Genomic DNA, 13,093 nt, shown 5'->3' with positions numbered 1-13,093 from the left:
CAAGGCCTTCACAAACTTGTTGTCTTTTCATTTTGAATGAGCATTGAGAAACCATCTTAAAACTGAATGACGATTAGAGATAAAAAGGCCTCTAACCACTTTGATAACTTTGGAAGAAAAGAAAAAAGTCAGGTGGGCCCCACCAAATTCATACAATGAAGTGGTATGGGAGGCACTGGTCTCTTAAAGAGGTAAACGTTTCAATTTTCCAGCTTGTAGATGTAGAAATGATGGTAGCCTATATACGCTACTCAATGCTATCTAGGCATATATGTAAATTGGAAAACAAACAACGTATCTATTATCAGGTCAACAATAACTACTGGTTTAGAAAAGAACAGTAAAGATAGTGTCATCTGCAATAAAAATGTATGTAGGCCATTCATATCTCCTGCACTGACTCAAGCACACTGCAGCTGCAACACCAATTGCTTGCATTTTCTAATAACAACCCCGTTTTTAGGTACGGTGTTGACTATAGTGCTTTCATCTTGCTAATAAGCTTACCAGCACAGTTTCTATCATGTAGCTTCTGTGTCACTACAGAAGGTCAGTAATAACCTGTCTATGTTGTCTTTGTTATGATTGTCATGACAGAAGTTTCATACATAGGGCATTAAATTGTTTAGGTAGGACAGTTATATTCCCCCCATTTTAGGTGACTTGTTTTTATTGAGCAACAACAAGTCAAGCGCTCTGAAAGGCAATCTCTTGCTCGGCGTGTCTAGTGGTGCGTTGCCCTTTTAAAAAAGCTCCATCTTTCCATTCGCTTGGTGACGTCAGGACAGTGAAGGACTCTAGCCTATCCTCTCTAAACAATCAAGGCAATGGTCCTGACTGAGTCGCGGCTTACGAGTGAGACTTTTTCACTGCAAAAGCCAGGGAAAAACACTCCACGTTGAAATGAACCAGAGGCCAGCAGTCGCTATGGATTAAAACGGAAACTTTTACGATGGCTGTTAATGTGAAAAAGTAGGCAAAACATCAGCAGACCTTCAGCAAGCAACTAGATGCACGAGCCTTGCTAGTATGAGCGAGCAGAGCGGTCACAAACCTGGCTGCAGTATTTTCCTCAGTATTTTAACCGAATCAGCCTCCTTAAACCTTTAACGACTTGTGTTACTTTAAATTCTAAAACAGTCAAAGTCCGGTACACTTTTGATTCTGAAAGAGTTATGGCGGGGAAGGTGACAGCAGGCTCGGGAATACTGCTCGTGACAGCCAACGTTGGATCGCTCTTTGAAGATGTGAGTTGCTGCGCCTGCGACAGCTTGAAACACGGTGTCTGCTACACTATTTTTTTTGTAACTAATGTGAATGTTGTCCTTATGTGTTGGTTACAATGTATTCAACAATGCCGCTTTGAATTTGTGTTCCCTGGGCCCTCGATATGTCAGGTAGTCTTTATTATAGCGTCGTAAGTAACCTACCTTACTTCACGTATGAGCACAACCACAGCGTGGGCCTCTTTAGCCATCAAGATTGATCATGTTTGTAGCCTCTATCATTGCAGTAACAGTGATTTGGGGAAACAACGATTTGTTGGGACGTTGGGTTACATCGATCATTCTGTCTTGCAGCTTGCTGTAAAATGGTAGTAATAGTAGTAGTCTAGCATCATGGCCTAGACTACTTGAAAACATTGTGACATAGCTAAGGAGTGGAGGCGGAGATTTAGCGTGCCTGTTTTGACTTTCACCTAGGGGCTTTAAATTTTAAAGTCCACTATTTTGTAAAAAAAAAACGATATATTTTTAATATAGAGATAGGTCTGTTTTTTTGTTGTAAATGTTTGTCCATAGATAATACATTTTTCTCATACATTCAGATGGGTAACATATACATTGCCTTCAGAAAGTATTCACACCCATTTACTTTTTCCATATTGTTACAGCCTGAATTAAAAATTTATTAAATTGATATTTTGGGTCATTGGCCTACACACAATAACCCATAATGTCAAATAATTAAGTTTTTAGAAATGTTCACAAATTAATTAAATGAAAAGCTGAGATGTCTTGAGTCAATAACTATTCAACCCCTTTGTTAAGACAAACCTAAATACGCTCAGGAGTAAAAATGTGCTTAACAAATCACATAATAAGTGTGCAATAATAGTATCTAACATGATTTTTTTTAATGACTACCTCATCTCTGTAGCCCACACATATAATTTATCTGTAAGGTCCTTCAGTCGAGCAGTGATTTTAAAACACAGGTTTAACCACAAAGACATGGGATGTTTTCCAATACCTTGCAAAAAGGGCACCTATTGCTAGATGGGTAAACAATAATTAAAGCAGTGAATATCCCTTTGAGCATGGTGAAGTTGTTATTAATTACACTTTGGATGGTGTATCAATACACCCAGTCACTACAAAGATACAGGCATCCTTCCTAACTCGGTTGCCAAAGAAGAAGGAAACCGCTCAGGGATTTCACCATGAGGCCAATGGTGACCTTGAAATAGAGTTAAATGGCTGTGATAGGAGAGACCTGAAAATAGACATTATTATAGTTATAACAGCATTATATTTACTCCACAATAAAAATATTCCAACACATGCATCTTGTTTGCAAAAAATGTGGCAAAGAAATGAACTTGAATACAAAGCGTTATGTTTGGGGCAAATCCAACACATCGCTGAGTACCACTTCATAGGACTAGTTTATACTTGTTCAGTCTGCTTTCCAACAGACACTGGGGGACAAATTCACCTTTCAGCAGGCTAATAACCTAAAACACAAGGGAAAATATACTCTGGAGTAAGTTACCAAGAAGACATGGAATGTTCCTGAGTGACCTAATTACAGTATTGACTTAAATCGTCTTGAAAAGACTTGAAAATGGCTGTCTAACAATGATCAACAACCAACTTGACAGAGCTTGAAGAATTAAAAAATGAATTAAGTGCAAATATTGTACAATCCAGGTGTGCAAAGCTCTTGGACTTACCTAGAAAGATTCACAGCTGTAATTGCTGCCAAAGGAGATTCTAACATATTGACTCGGGGGTGTGAATACTTATGTAAATGACAATTCTGTGTTTCATTTTCAATACATTTGCAAAAAAAAATCTCAAATGTTGTGCACAAATTTGTTTACATCCCTGTTAGTGAGCATTTTGTCTTTGCCAAGTTAATCCATCTACCTGACAGGTGTGGCATATCAAGAAGCTAAATAAACAGAATGATCATTACACAGGTGCACCTTGTGCTGGGGGACAAAAGGCCACACATGTGCAGTTTTGTCACACAACACAATGCCACAGAAGTCTCAAGTTTTGAGGGAGTGTGCAGGAATGTCCAGCAGAGCTGTTGCCAAATAATTTAATGTTAATTACTCTACCATAAGCCGCCTCCAACATCGTTTTTGTGAATTTGGCAGTACGTCCAACCAGCCTTACAACCACAGACTACGTGTAACTACGCCAACCCAGGACCTCCACTTCAGGGTTCTTCACCTGCAGGATCATCTGAGACCAGACAGCTGATGAAACTGTGGGTTTGCAGAACCGAATAGTTTATGACAGTTTGTGTAGAAATTGTCTCAGGGAATTTCATCTGCTTGCTTGCTGTTCTCACCAGGGTCTTGACTTGACTGCAGTTCGGCGTCGTAACTGACTTCAGTGGGCAAATGTTCACCTTCGATGGCCACTGGCATGCCAGATAAGTGTGCTCTTCACGGATGAATCCCGGTTTCAACTGTACCGGGAAGATGGCTTCGTGTGGGTGAGCGGTTTGCTGTTGTGAACAGAGTGCCCCATGGTGGGGTTATGGTATGGGCAGGCATAAGCTAAGGACAATGAACACAAGTGCACTTTATCAATGACAATTTGAATGCACGGAGATACTGTGACAAGATCCTGAGGCCCATTGACGTGCCATTCATGCGCCGCCATCACCTCCTGTTTCAACATAACGCATGGCCCCATGTCGCAAGGATCTGTAAAATGTTTGGAAGCTGAAAATGTCCCAGTTCTTCCATGACCTGCTTACTCACCAGACATGTCACCCTTTGAACATGTTTGGGATGCTCTGGATCAACGTGTACAACAGCGTGTTCCAGTTCAAGCCTATATCCAGCAACTTCGCACAGCCGTTGAAGAGGAGTGGGACAACATTCCACAGGCCACAATCAACAGCCTGATCAACTCTATGCGAAGGAGATGTGTCGTGCTGCATGAGGAAAATTGTTATCACACCAGATACTGACTGGTTTTCTGATCCACGCCCCTACTTTATTTTTTTTAAGGAATCTGACCAACAGATGCATATCTGTATTCCCAGTCATGTGAAAGCCTACAGCCTAATGCATTTATTTATATTGACTGATTTCATTATATGAAATTGTTGCATTTTACATTTTTGTTCATTTTCTATATATTCCATTTTGAATTCCGGCTGTAACACAACAAAATGTGGAGTATGTCAAGGGCTATGAATACTTTCTGAAGGCACTGTATCTGCTATTCTGTATGGGTCCAGTGAGAAGGATTTGGAAGCATTTTCTTGACAGGTATAGCCTGTAGGCCAATCATAGTAAGTATGTACAAAGTGAAACCGACATGTTGTTGGAGTAGACTGTAGATGATTTGAATTAGAGTTTTGTTGAAGTTTCTCATCCTGTGTTCAATAAACCTGTTTCTATCCTAGTTCCCTTCTAATAGCTGTTGGTTCATCATTTTCATCACCCTTTTAACTTAGAATGGCAAACTTGATGATCATAGAGGCATATTTGGCAAACTACTTGTTGTTATGGTCATTGCTTCGGCTGCTCCTACAACTTCAGCATCCAATAGAATCTTTGATAACACTTTAGATTACCATGTTCTTATTACTGTGTATTTCCTTTAAGTAAATTGCAATAACTATGGAGTACCACGGACCCTAGCCCTAACCCTAAGTACAGTGTAAGCAGTACAATGACAATTGGATGGGTTGGAACAGAATTGCAAAGTAAGCCCAGTTAGGAATAAGAGCTGTGTTTTTTTTTTAAATCTACTGGCATAATTACTGTGTTAATACTGACCTTTTTATATGAGCGCTACAACTCCAAACACCTTGTATCACTTTCAGTGTTGTGCCAACATTTTAAGAGCCTCTCTCCCTCTAAGGGTTTTTTCACTCTGGCTATTATTAGGCTGCCTGTCATGACTGCTGAGTTATGGGTGTCTTATGGATACTAGGCTATTGTTTTTAGAACAGACTTTTAATGTGAGCCATAATGTACATTCAACTAGTAAACACTGGGCATGTTTTTAGTGGGCGTGTAGTTGTGTGCAGTGACAATTGAAACGTTAAATGTTTTTCCCTACTCCAGACGTTGAATTTGGGCATTTGGATGGACTCTTTGACTGTAAGTTGTTCGTGTTGTTTTTTTAAATTACACACATGAAACAAATACAGGCTTTGTGTTGAGATCACAAGTTATGGTGTTTTGTGACCTATTTGGCAGAATCTAACATTAGGGGATCAGCTGATGTTAAGGCGGTACTAGTGTCAAACGGGCGCTCTTTGGAAATTTAGACTCCAGCGCTCTGCTATTTTCCAACCCTGGTGCCAAGATTGGTAATTTACCTGCCTTATATCAGCTCGCTTGCGCTGAGGGGTGGAAATATTTGAGGTGTGCCCTTAATGTGTGCCAAATTCAAGCAGCGCTACTGGTGATATTTAAGACACACCAAAAGCTTGTCTTAGCAGTAACGTAATTGATTTTTACCAGCGGATGCGCACAGTAGCCTAATTGGTATTGTTTTATTAAAATAGGAAAATCAGCAAAACTGTAAACATACATTCCTCTTTTTAATTTTTTTTTATTGGACATTATTTTTGTCCATGCAGCTTCTGTGAAAAGTTTGTACTGAGTAGGCCTATGTACGATTCCCATTGAATGAAAAGTGTCAGTGACTGTAGGAAGTATGTTCAGGGACATCAAGTTATTGTTTTTCCTTGATCATTTTGTAAAAATAATAGCATCTTACACTTTCATCTGTTGGACCTAACTGCCAAATCGCAGAAATTCCGATCGCTGTCCTTGGTGCTGAATCTGACCCGGGCCTAGTCTATACAAGAAAAGGAAAGTAGACCATCAATGTTGGGTGTTCCAGCAAGAGTGGACATCGAAATATTTCTTTATTGAGGTTTCAGGAAAAGCTGTGTGCTTAGTGTGCAAAGAGAGCATCGCTGTCTTGAAAGACTACAACTTGTCCCGACACTTCCAGGCGAAGCATGCAGAGAAATATAGGAATATGTATTCTGAGCAGAGGGCAAGTGCATCGAAAGAGTTGCTTTCTCAGTTGCAAAAGCAGTAATGACTTTTCACAAAACTGCATTCAGCAAATCATGGAATTGCAAGAGCTAGCTATGTACTGTCCAATAAAATTGCTAAACATAACAAACCATTCGCTAATTCATTAAAGAATACTTAATTGACTCTGCAGCGATACTTTGCCCCGACAAGAAAGAGCTATTTGAAAATGTTTCCCTGTCAAGACGAACAATGACACGGCGTGTTGAGGACATCGCAGAGAATATGGAACAACAGGTGAAAGACAAGGTAAAGGACTTCTCCTTGGCCCTGGATGAGAGCAGTGATGCACGTGACACGGCGCAGTTGTTGATGTTCTTACGAGGCATAACCTCAGACTTTGAAATTACAGAGGAGCTTGCTTCAATGCAGTCAATGAAGACCACAACCACAGGGAAATATTTATTGGAGGTTAATAAGAGTGTGCCAACTCAGTCCCAGCTTTTGAAAAGTTTATCCAGTGTGACCACTGATGGGTGCCCAAACTTGACAGGAAAAAACGTTGGCCTTTTGCAAAGGATACAAGATCAAGTAGCTGAGCTGAACATAGACAGGAATGTTTTCCTGCATTGCATTATTCATCAGGAGGTGTTCTGTAAACGTGTTTTGAAAATGAGCCATGTTGTGGATACAGTCACTAAAGTGGTCAACTTCATAAGAGCAAAATCTTTAAACCACAGGCAGTTTGTCTCACTTTTGGAAGAGACAGAGTTGGGTCATGTAGATCTCCCCTACCACACAAACGTGAGATGGCTGAGTTTGGGAAAGGTGCTTAAAAAGGGTGTGTGACCTGAAGTCGGAGATTGGTGAGTTTTTACAAATGAAAGGAAAATATGTGGATCCCCCTCAACTGCAAGATAAAGAATGGTTGGCTGATCTTGCCTTTACAGTGGACATCATGGCCTCATGAATGAACTGAGTTCCAAACTACAAGGGAAGGGCCTTTTTGCACATCAGATGTACAGCCTTGTCAAAGCCTTCAAGGGATAATTACTCCTCCTGACCCGCCAAGTAGAAGCCAACAATCTCACCCACCTTCCGACACTACTAGTCTGTTCCCTATCAGATGACCAGTGGGAGAAGTATACATCGCTTCTGTGTGCTTTGAGCGGTGAGTTTTCTGTTCATTTTGATGATTTCAAAGTGTTGGAAAATTACATGCTGTTGGTTTCCTTTCACCTTCAATGTGGATAACGCTCCCACTGACCTGCAACTTGAGCTTATCCATCTTCAGTCTGATGCAGTGATTGGAGAACTATTCAAAACAATGTCACTGGCAAGGTTTCATGCATCTCTCGAACAATACAAAGATTAGGAGTCATGCTCTAATGTTTGTACTGTTTGGGTCAACCTATGTATGTGAACAGACATTTTCAGTGATGAAATATAACAAGTCAAGGCACAGATAATCTCTTACTGACTCACCTCTCAGCAGTCCTGCGCAAAGCGACGTCAGAAACTATACCTGACTTCACTGCTCTAGTCAATGCCCATCAGAGGCTTCACTCCTCACACTGATTGAGTAGTTTAAATGTGATGTTGAGCTCTCTTTCTTGTGCTGAATGCATTGTACTTTTCCCTCCGTGTAGTTCATTGCATGTTTAATAATGACAATACCAATCAAAAGGAGAACATGGATATAGTTAATTTCTGTTGAAATTGTTAAAAAAAAGTAAAATAAGTAGCTTATCTGGATGTGATTTACAGTAGATATATCTGCCAACATAGTCATACACATGATGTAGAATCCTGTAATATGATTCTGGCCCGCGATGCCTGGAATATATTCTGTGGCCCTCCATGGAAAATAATTGCCCAGGCCTGGTGTAGATGTTGTTGAAGCCCCCCCCCCCCCCAAAAAAAAACTAAAGACATTTGATTGGCTACATGTTTGTTATAACTAGGCCTATTGTAGGGTTAGTGTATACTGTTTTTAATAACTATATGGGCAATTCCACAGAATTTCATCATGGGTCCCTGATCTGTACTACACAGAAATGCAAAATGATGGATATGAATGTCATTCCCTTCATGGTAATATATCCTAAATAGATACAAAAGGTAGAAATATGTTATATCCTCCTTCGCATATTTGGGTATTATTCTACACACTGGCTATTATTTTAACGAGCTCCACCACCAAACAAGACCAAATTTGGTTGTACCGGACCAAATCTGAACCAGTCATAGATGTCTGTTTCACAAGTTTGGACATAAAAGAGTACAGTAAAGTTCAGTATAGGGCTGGGAATTGTCAGGGACCTCACAATATGATATTATCACAATACTTAGGTGCCGATACGATCTGTATTGCGATTCTCACATTTCTCTATGTATTGTGATTCGATGGTCAAAACATATTGCTCACCATATGTCTGCTGCAGAGGAGCAAGAGAGAGCCATGATAAAATTCATTTTGATCAGTCATAGAAATAAAAGTGCTGAAAACAAATTGCCTACCTAATTTTAAAAGAATAATCTTGAAGGGAAAATACTGGAAATTTAGTTTAGGTGAAGGCCAACTAATGCATAATATTGCGATATTGTCAAAATGATACAATATGATATTGTCAAGATAATACCCCGATTTCTAACTGTATCAACCACCCCCCCCCCCCATTTATAGTGTACTCAACTCTAGTATGCTCTGTCTACTGTACTGAACTCTACTCTAGCGTGCTATATGCTACTGTGATCTACTGTACTGCAATGTACTGATCTGAACTATCATACATTTTCTTTACTGTGCTCTACTGTACTGTCCAAACTTGTGAAACATATACGTGTATGATTGGTTCAGAAGATCCGGCCAAATTAAGGCCTGTCCAGTCATCTGTGGTCCAGGCATCTGTGCGTCTGCGGACAGACCAAATTTCAATGTCCGCGGACGTCCGGTGCCGGTCAGTCCACTATGAGCAAGAGAATGGTTGCCCAACAAAGTGTTAAACAAATCCAAATATATTTTAGATTCTTCAAAGTAGCCACCCTTTGCCTTGATGATAGCTTTGCACACTCTTGGCATTCTCTCAACAAGCTTCACCTGGAATGCTTTTCCAACAGTCTTGAAGGAGTTCCCACATGCTGAGCACTTGATGGCTGCTTTTCCTTCACTCTGCGGTCCAACTCATCCCAAACCGTCTCAATTTGGTTGAGGTCGGGATTGTGGAGGCCAGGTCATCTGATGCAGCAATCCATCATTCTCCTTCTTGGTCAAATAGCTCTTACACAGCCTGGAGGTGTGTTGGGTCATTGTCCAGCTGAAAAACAAATGATAGTCCCACTATCACAAACCAGATGGGATGGTGTATCACTGCAGAATGCTGTGGTAGCCATGCTGGTTAAGTGTGCCTTGAATTAAATAAATATGTCACCGACAGTGTTACCAGCAAAGCACCACCACACCATAACATCACCTCCTCCATGCTTTACGGTGGGAAATACACTTGCAGAGATTATCCGTTCAACCACACCGTGTCTTGCAAAGACGCGGCGGTTGGAACCACAAATCTCCATTTTGGACTCCAGACCAAAGGACAAATTTCCACCGGTCTAATGTCTATTGCTCGTGTTTCTTGGCCCAAGCAAGTCTCTTCTTCTTATTGGTGTCCTTTTAGTAGTGGGTTCTTTACAGCAATGGACCATGAAGGCCTGATTCACGCAGTGTCCTCTGAACAGTTGATGTTGAGATGTGTCTGTTACTTGAACTCTGTGAAGCATTTATTTGGGCTGCAATTTAGGAGGCTGGTAAACTCTAATGAACTTGTCCTCTTCAGCAGAGGTAACTGAGTCTTCCATTCCTGTAGCAGTCCTCATGAGTGCCAGGTTCATCATAGCGCTTGATGGTTTTTGCGACTGCACTTGAAGAAACTTTCAAAGTTCTTGAAATTGACTGACCTTCATATCTTAAGGTAATGATGGACTGTCATTCCTCTTTGCTTATTTGAGCTGTTCTTGCTATAATATGGACTTGGTCTTTTACCAAATAGGGCTTTCTTCTGTATACCATGCCTACCCTGTCACAACACAGCTGATTGGCTCAAATGCATTAAGAAGGAAAGAAATTCCACAAATTAACTTTTAATAAGGCACACCTGTTCATTGAAAGGCATTCCAGGTGACTACCTCATGAAGCTGGTTGGGTGAATGCCAATAGTGTGCAAATCTGTCATCAAGGCAAAGGGCGTCTATTTGAAGAATCTCAAATTTTGTGGTTACTATATGATTTCATGGGTAAAATAATATAGGATTTGAGCTAATCTAGGTTTATAATTCATCAGATGTGTTGCACCACTTAATCATAGATCCATTGATCCAGATTTAAAATGAACAGTTTTAAACTATGATTGGTGACCTGTTACACCAATATATGAGGTATTTCATGCGTTGAAACCAAGTAACTAGCCTACTTGACAAATGAGGCCACAAATTGCTGTTCGTTGATAAGATAATAACAATGTAACGTTAGAACTACTGCATCTCCATTGTGAAAGGTTGTCATGGGTTGGCTGATTTTGAAATAAAATCTTGCCAGTACTAGACAGAACTAAATCTTTAGCTAACGTTAGCTACTGTAGCTAGTTAGCATACACTGTTATTTATTATTGTCATTACTTAACATTATTTAGCCATTATTTGTCCGCTGGTCATGGCACGTCAAAGCAGTTCAGATTTCTCTGCTAGTGGAAAAAAAAAACTATTGTCGGGGCTGATGGAGGTATTTTGTAACGTACTGGAGGATAAAAAGACAGACAACACGACTGTCAAAGAGAAGACCGACATCTGGGCCATTTTATGCAACAAATGTAATGGATCAACACAGATTTAAAGAGGGCCCCAAATCACATGAAACAGTGCTGGAAAAAAATTACAAGCGAAAGCCAAAAACGATGCGGCGGAGGAGAAGCGTGGGCTATTTCTGACCGGAGCCTCCAAGGGAATTGATCCTATCACCCAGAATAGATGTGAGTTTTCCCAGCAGTTTGCTCCTCTCTATAACCCCTATGACGTTGACGACGACGGACAACTTGACCCACCATTATTTAGTAAGCATAAATAACTGGTAAATATCAATACCTATAATGCACGTTAAAACTAACGTTAATGCTACTTCACTACAATGTTATCGTTATCAGGCCCTTCACAGCATGTTGCGTAACATCATCATTCGTACCAAACATCATCATTCGTACCAAGGCTGGGCATATCATAAGCCCCAATTCAATTGTTGTACAAAATGGGCACGTAAATAGCCTACTGATAATTAGTTAATTATCAGAAAACTCAACATGATTCAACTTGTCTAATTATTCTCTGAGGAATTAGTTTTGGTCTCTCCACAGTAAATATTATCAGTTAAACCACCTCAGTTTAGAATTAATCTCCAATCTACATTTATATATTTTTAATTCATTGAGCAACAGGCTTAAATTTAATCGAGATTTAAAGTGAAAACTAAACTTAGATTAGAGGAAGTATTTAATTTCACTAAGATTCATTGAAAACTAGGTTTAAAATGTTGTGCAATAAGAAAAATAGATAAACCTTTTAACCCAATTTAAGAGTTAATCCATATTGGTGCATCCCACCCCCATATGTGTTATTTCATAGTTTTGATGTCTTGACTATTTTACAATGTAGAAAATAAAGAAAAACCCTTGAACAAGTAGGTGTTCTAAAACTTTTGACCGGTAGTGTATGTATGTATGCATGTACGTGCATGCATGCATGCATAAACTCAGCAAAAACATAAGTCCCTTTTTCAGGACCCTGTCTTTCAAAGATAATTCGTAAAAATCCTAAACTTCACAGATCTTCATTGTAAAGGGTTTAAACTCTGTTTCCCATGCTTGTTCAATGACCCATGTACCATGCACCTGTGGAACGGTCGTTAAGACACTAACAGCTTACAGACGGTAGGCAATTAAGGTCACGGTTATGAAAACTTGTTGTAGAAACATCTCAAGCATGATCATTGGAAACAGGATGCAGCCGAGCACAATTTCGAATAGAAAAGGGTCTGAATACTTAAGATATTACATTGTAATTTTTTGTTGTAACAATTTCAAAAAAACGGTTTTCGCTTTTTCATTATGCGGTATTGTGTGTAGAATGATGTGGAAAACTATTTAATCCATTTTAGAATAAGGCTGTAACGTAACAAAATCTGAAATAAACTAAAGGGGTCTGAATACTTTTCGAATGCACTCTAGGCCTAGCAGCTGCTCCTGCTGGATTGGAACCCTGAATGACTCCATAATCAAGCACAGCGTGTGTATTTGGAGGTTAAGAGTATTTTTCATGTTGCTACCGTAGGTGGGCCCACTACTAACACTTTGTTAACAATCGGAGAGGAGGGCCTGTGGAGAGAGTTGTGCTTTTCTGGTAAACAGATAAGAATGTTATAGTTTAATCTCAGATGGAACAGAAATAGCTTGTGGACAATCTGTGTTTATATTTAGTCCCAGATCACATGGTTGATGCTACGTAATGGTGCAGGCTAAGTGAATAATATGATATAATAGTCTGCAGTAAGTCTTTAGAGTGGTGAAGGGGTATTAGACTGCAATATGTGTGTTTGGTTTATGGTGCTGAGCATTTAAATCTGTTGTGAACATGGTTAGATTTTTTTTTCTTTTTTTTTCCGTCACATTGTCTAGAAGGGCTGGGCGATATGGCCTAAAAATCATATGTCAATTTCTTCTTCAAACTTATGTGCGATTCACGATATACAGTATATTTTCTCAAAATAAGCGTTGTTGTACAATTTAAAGATCAAATCTGCAT

At 39.7% G+C, this 13,093-nt stretch overlaps 1 protein-coding gene across 2 annotated transcripts in view; it reads left to right on the top strand.

The window, feature by feature from the left end:
* The first annotated feature begins 853 nt into the window (after positions 1-853).
* The window catches only part of LOC139570709 (inositol polyphosphate-5-phosphatase A-like), a 189,605-nt gene continuing 177,365 nt past the window's right edge, over positions 854-13,093 (top strand). For both annotated transcript variants that reach the window (XM_071392841.1, XM_071392840.1), the window contains exon 1: positions 854-1,247. In XM_071392841.1, coding sequence (XP_071248942.1) covers positions 1,176-1,247 — 72 coding nt within the window. In that variant the 5' untranslated portion in view covers positions 854-1,175. The remainder of the gene's footprint in view (positions 1,248-13,093) is intronic.

Source organism: Salvelinus alpinus, chromosome 3 (assembly GCF_045679555.1).
Source record: "Salvelinus alpinus chromosome 3, SLU_Salpinus.1, whole genome shotgun sequence".
In the NCBI taxonomy this organism is placed as follows: Eukaryota; Metazoa; Chordata; class Actinopteri; order Salmoniformes; family Salmonidae; genus Salvelinus; species Salvelinus alpinus.
Note: the sequence above shows the minus strand (reverse complement) of the source record. Positions and strands in the feature narration are given on the sequence as shown.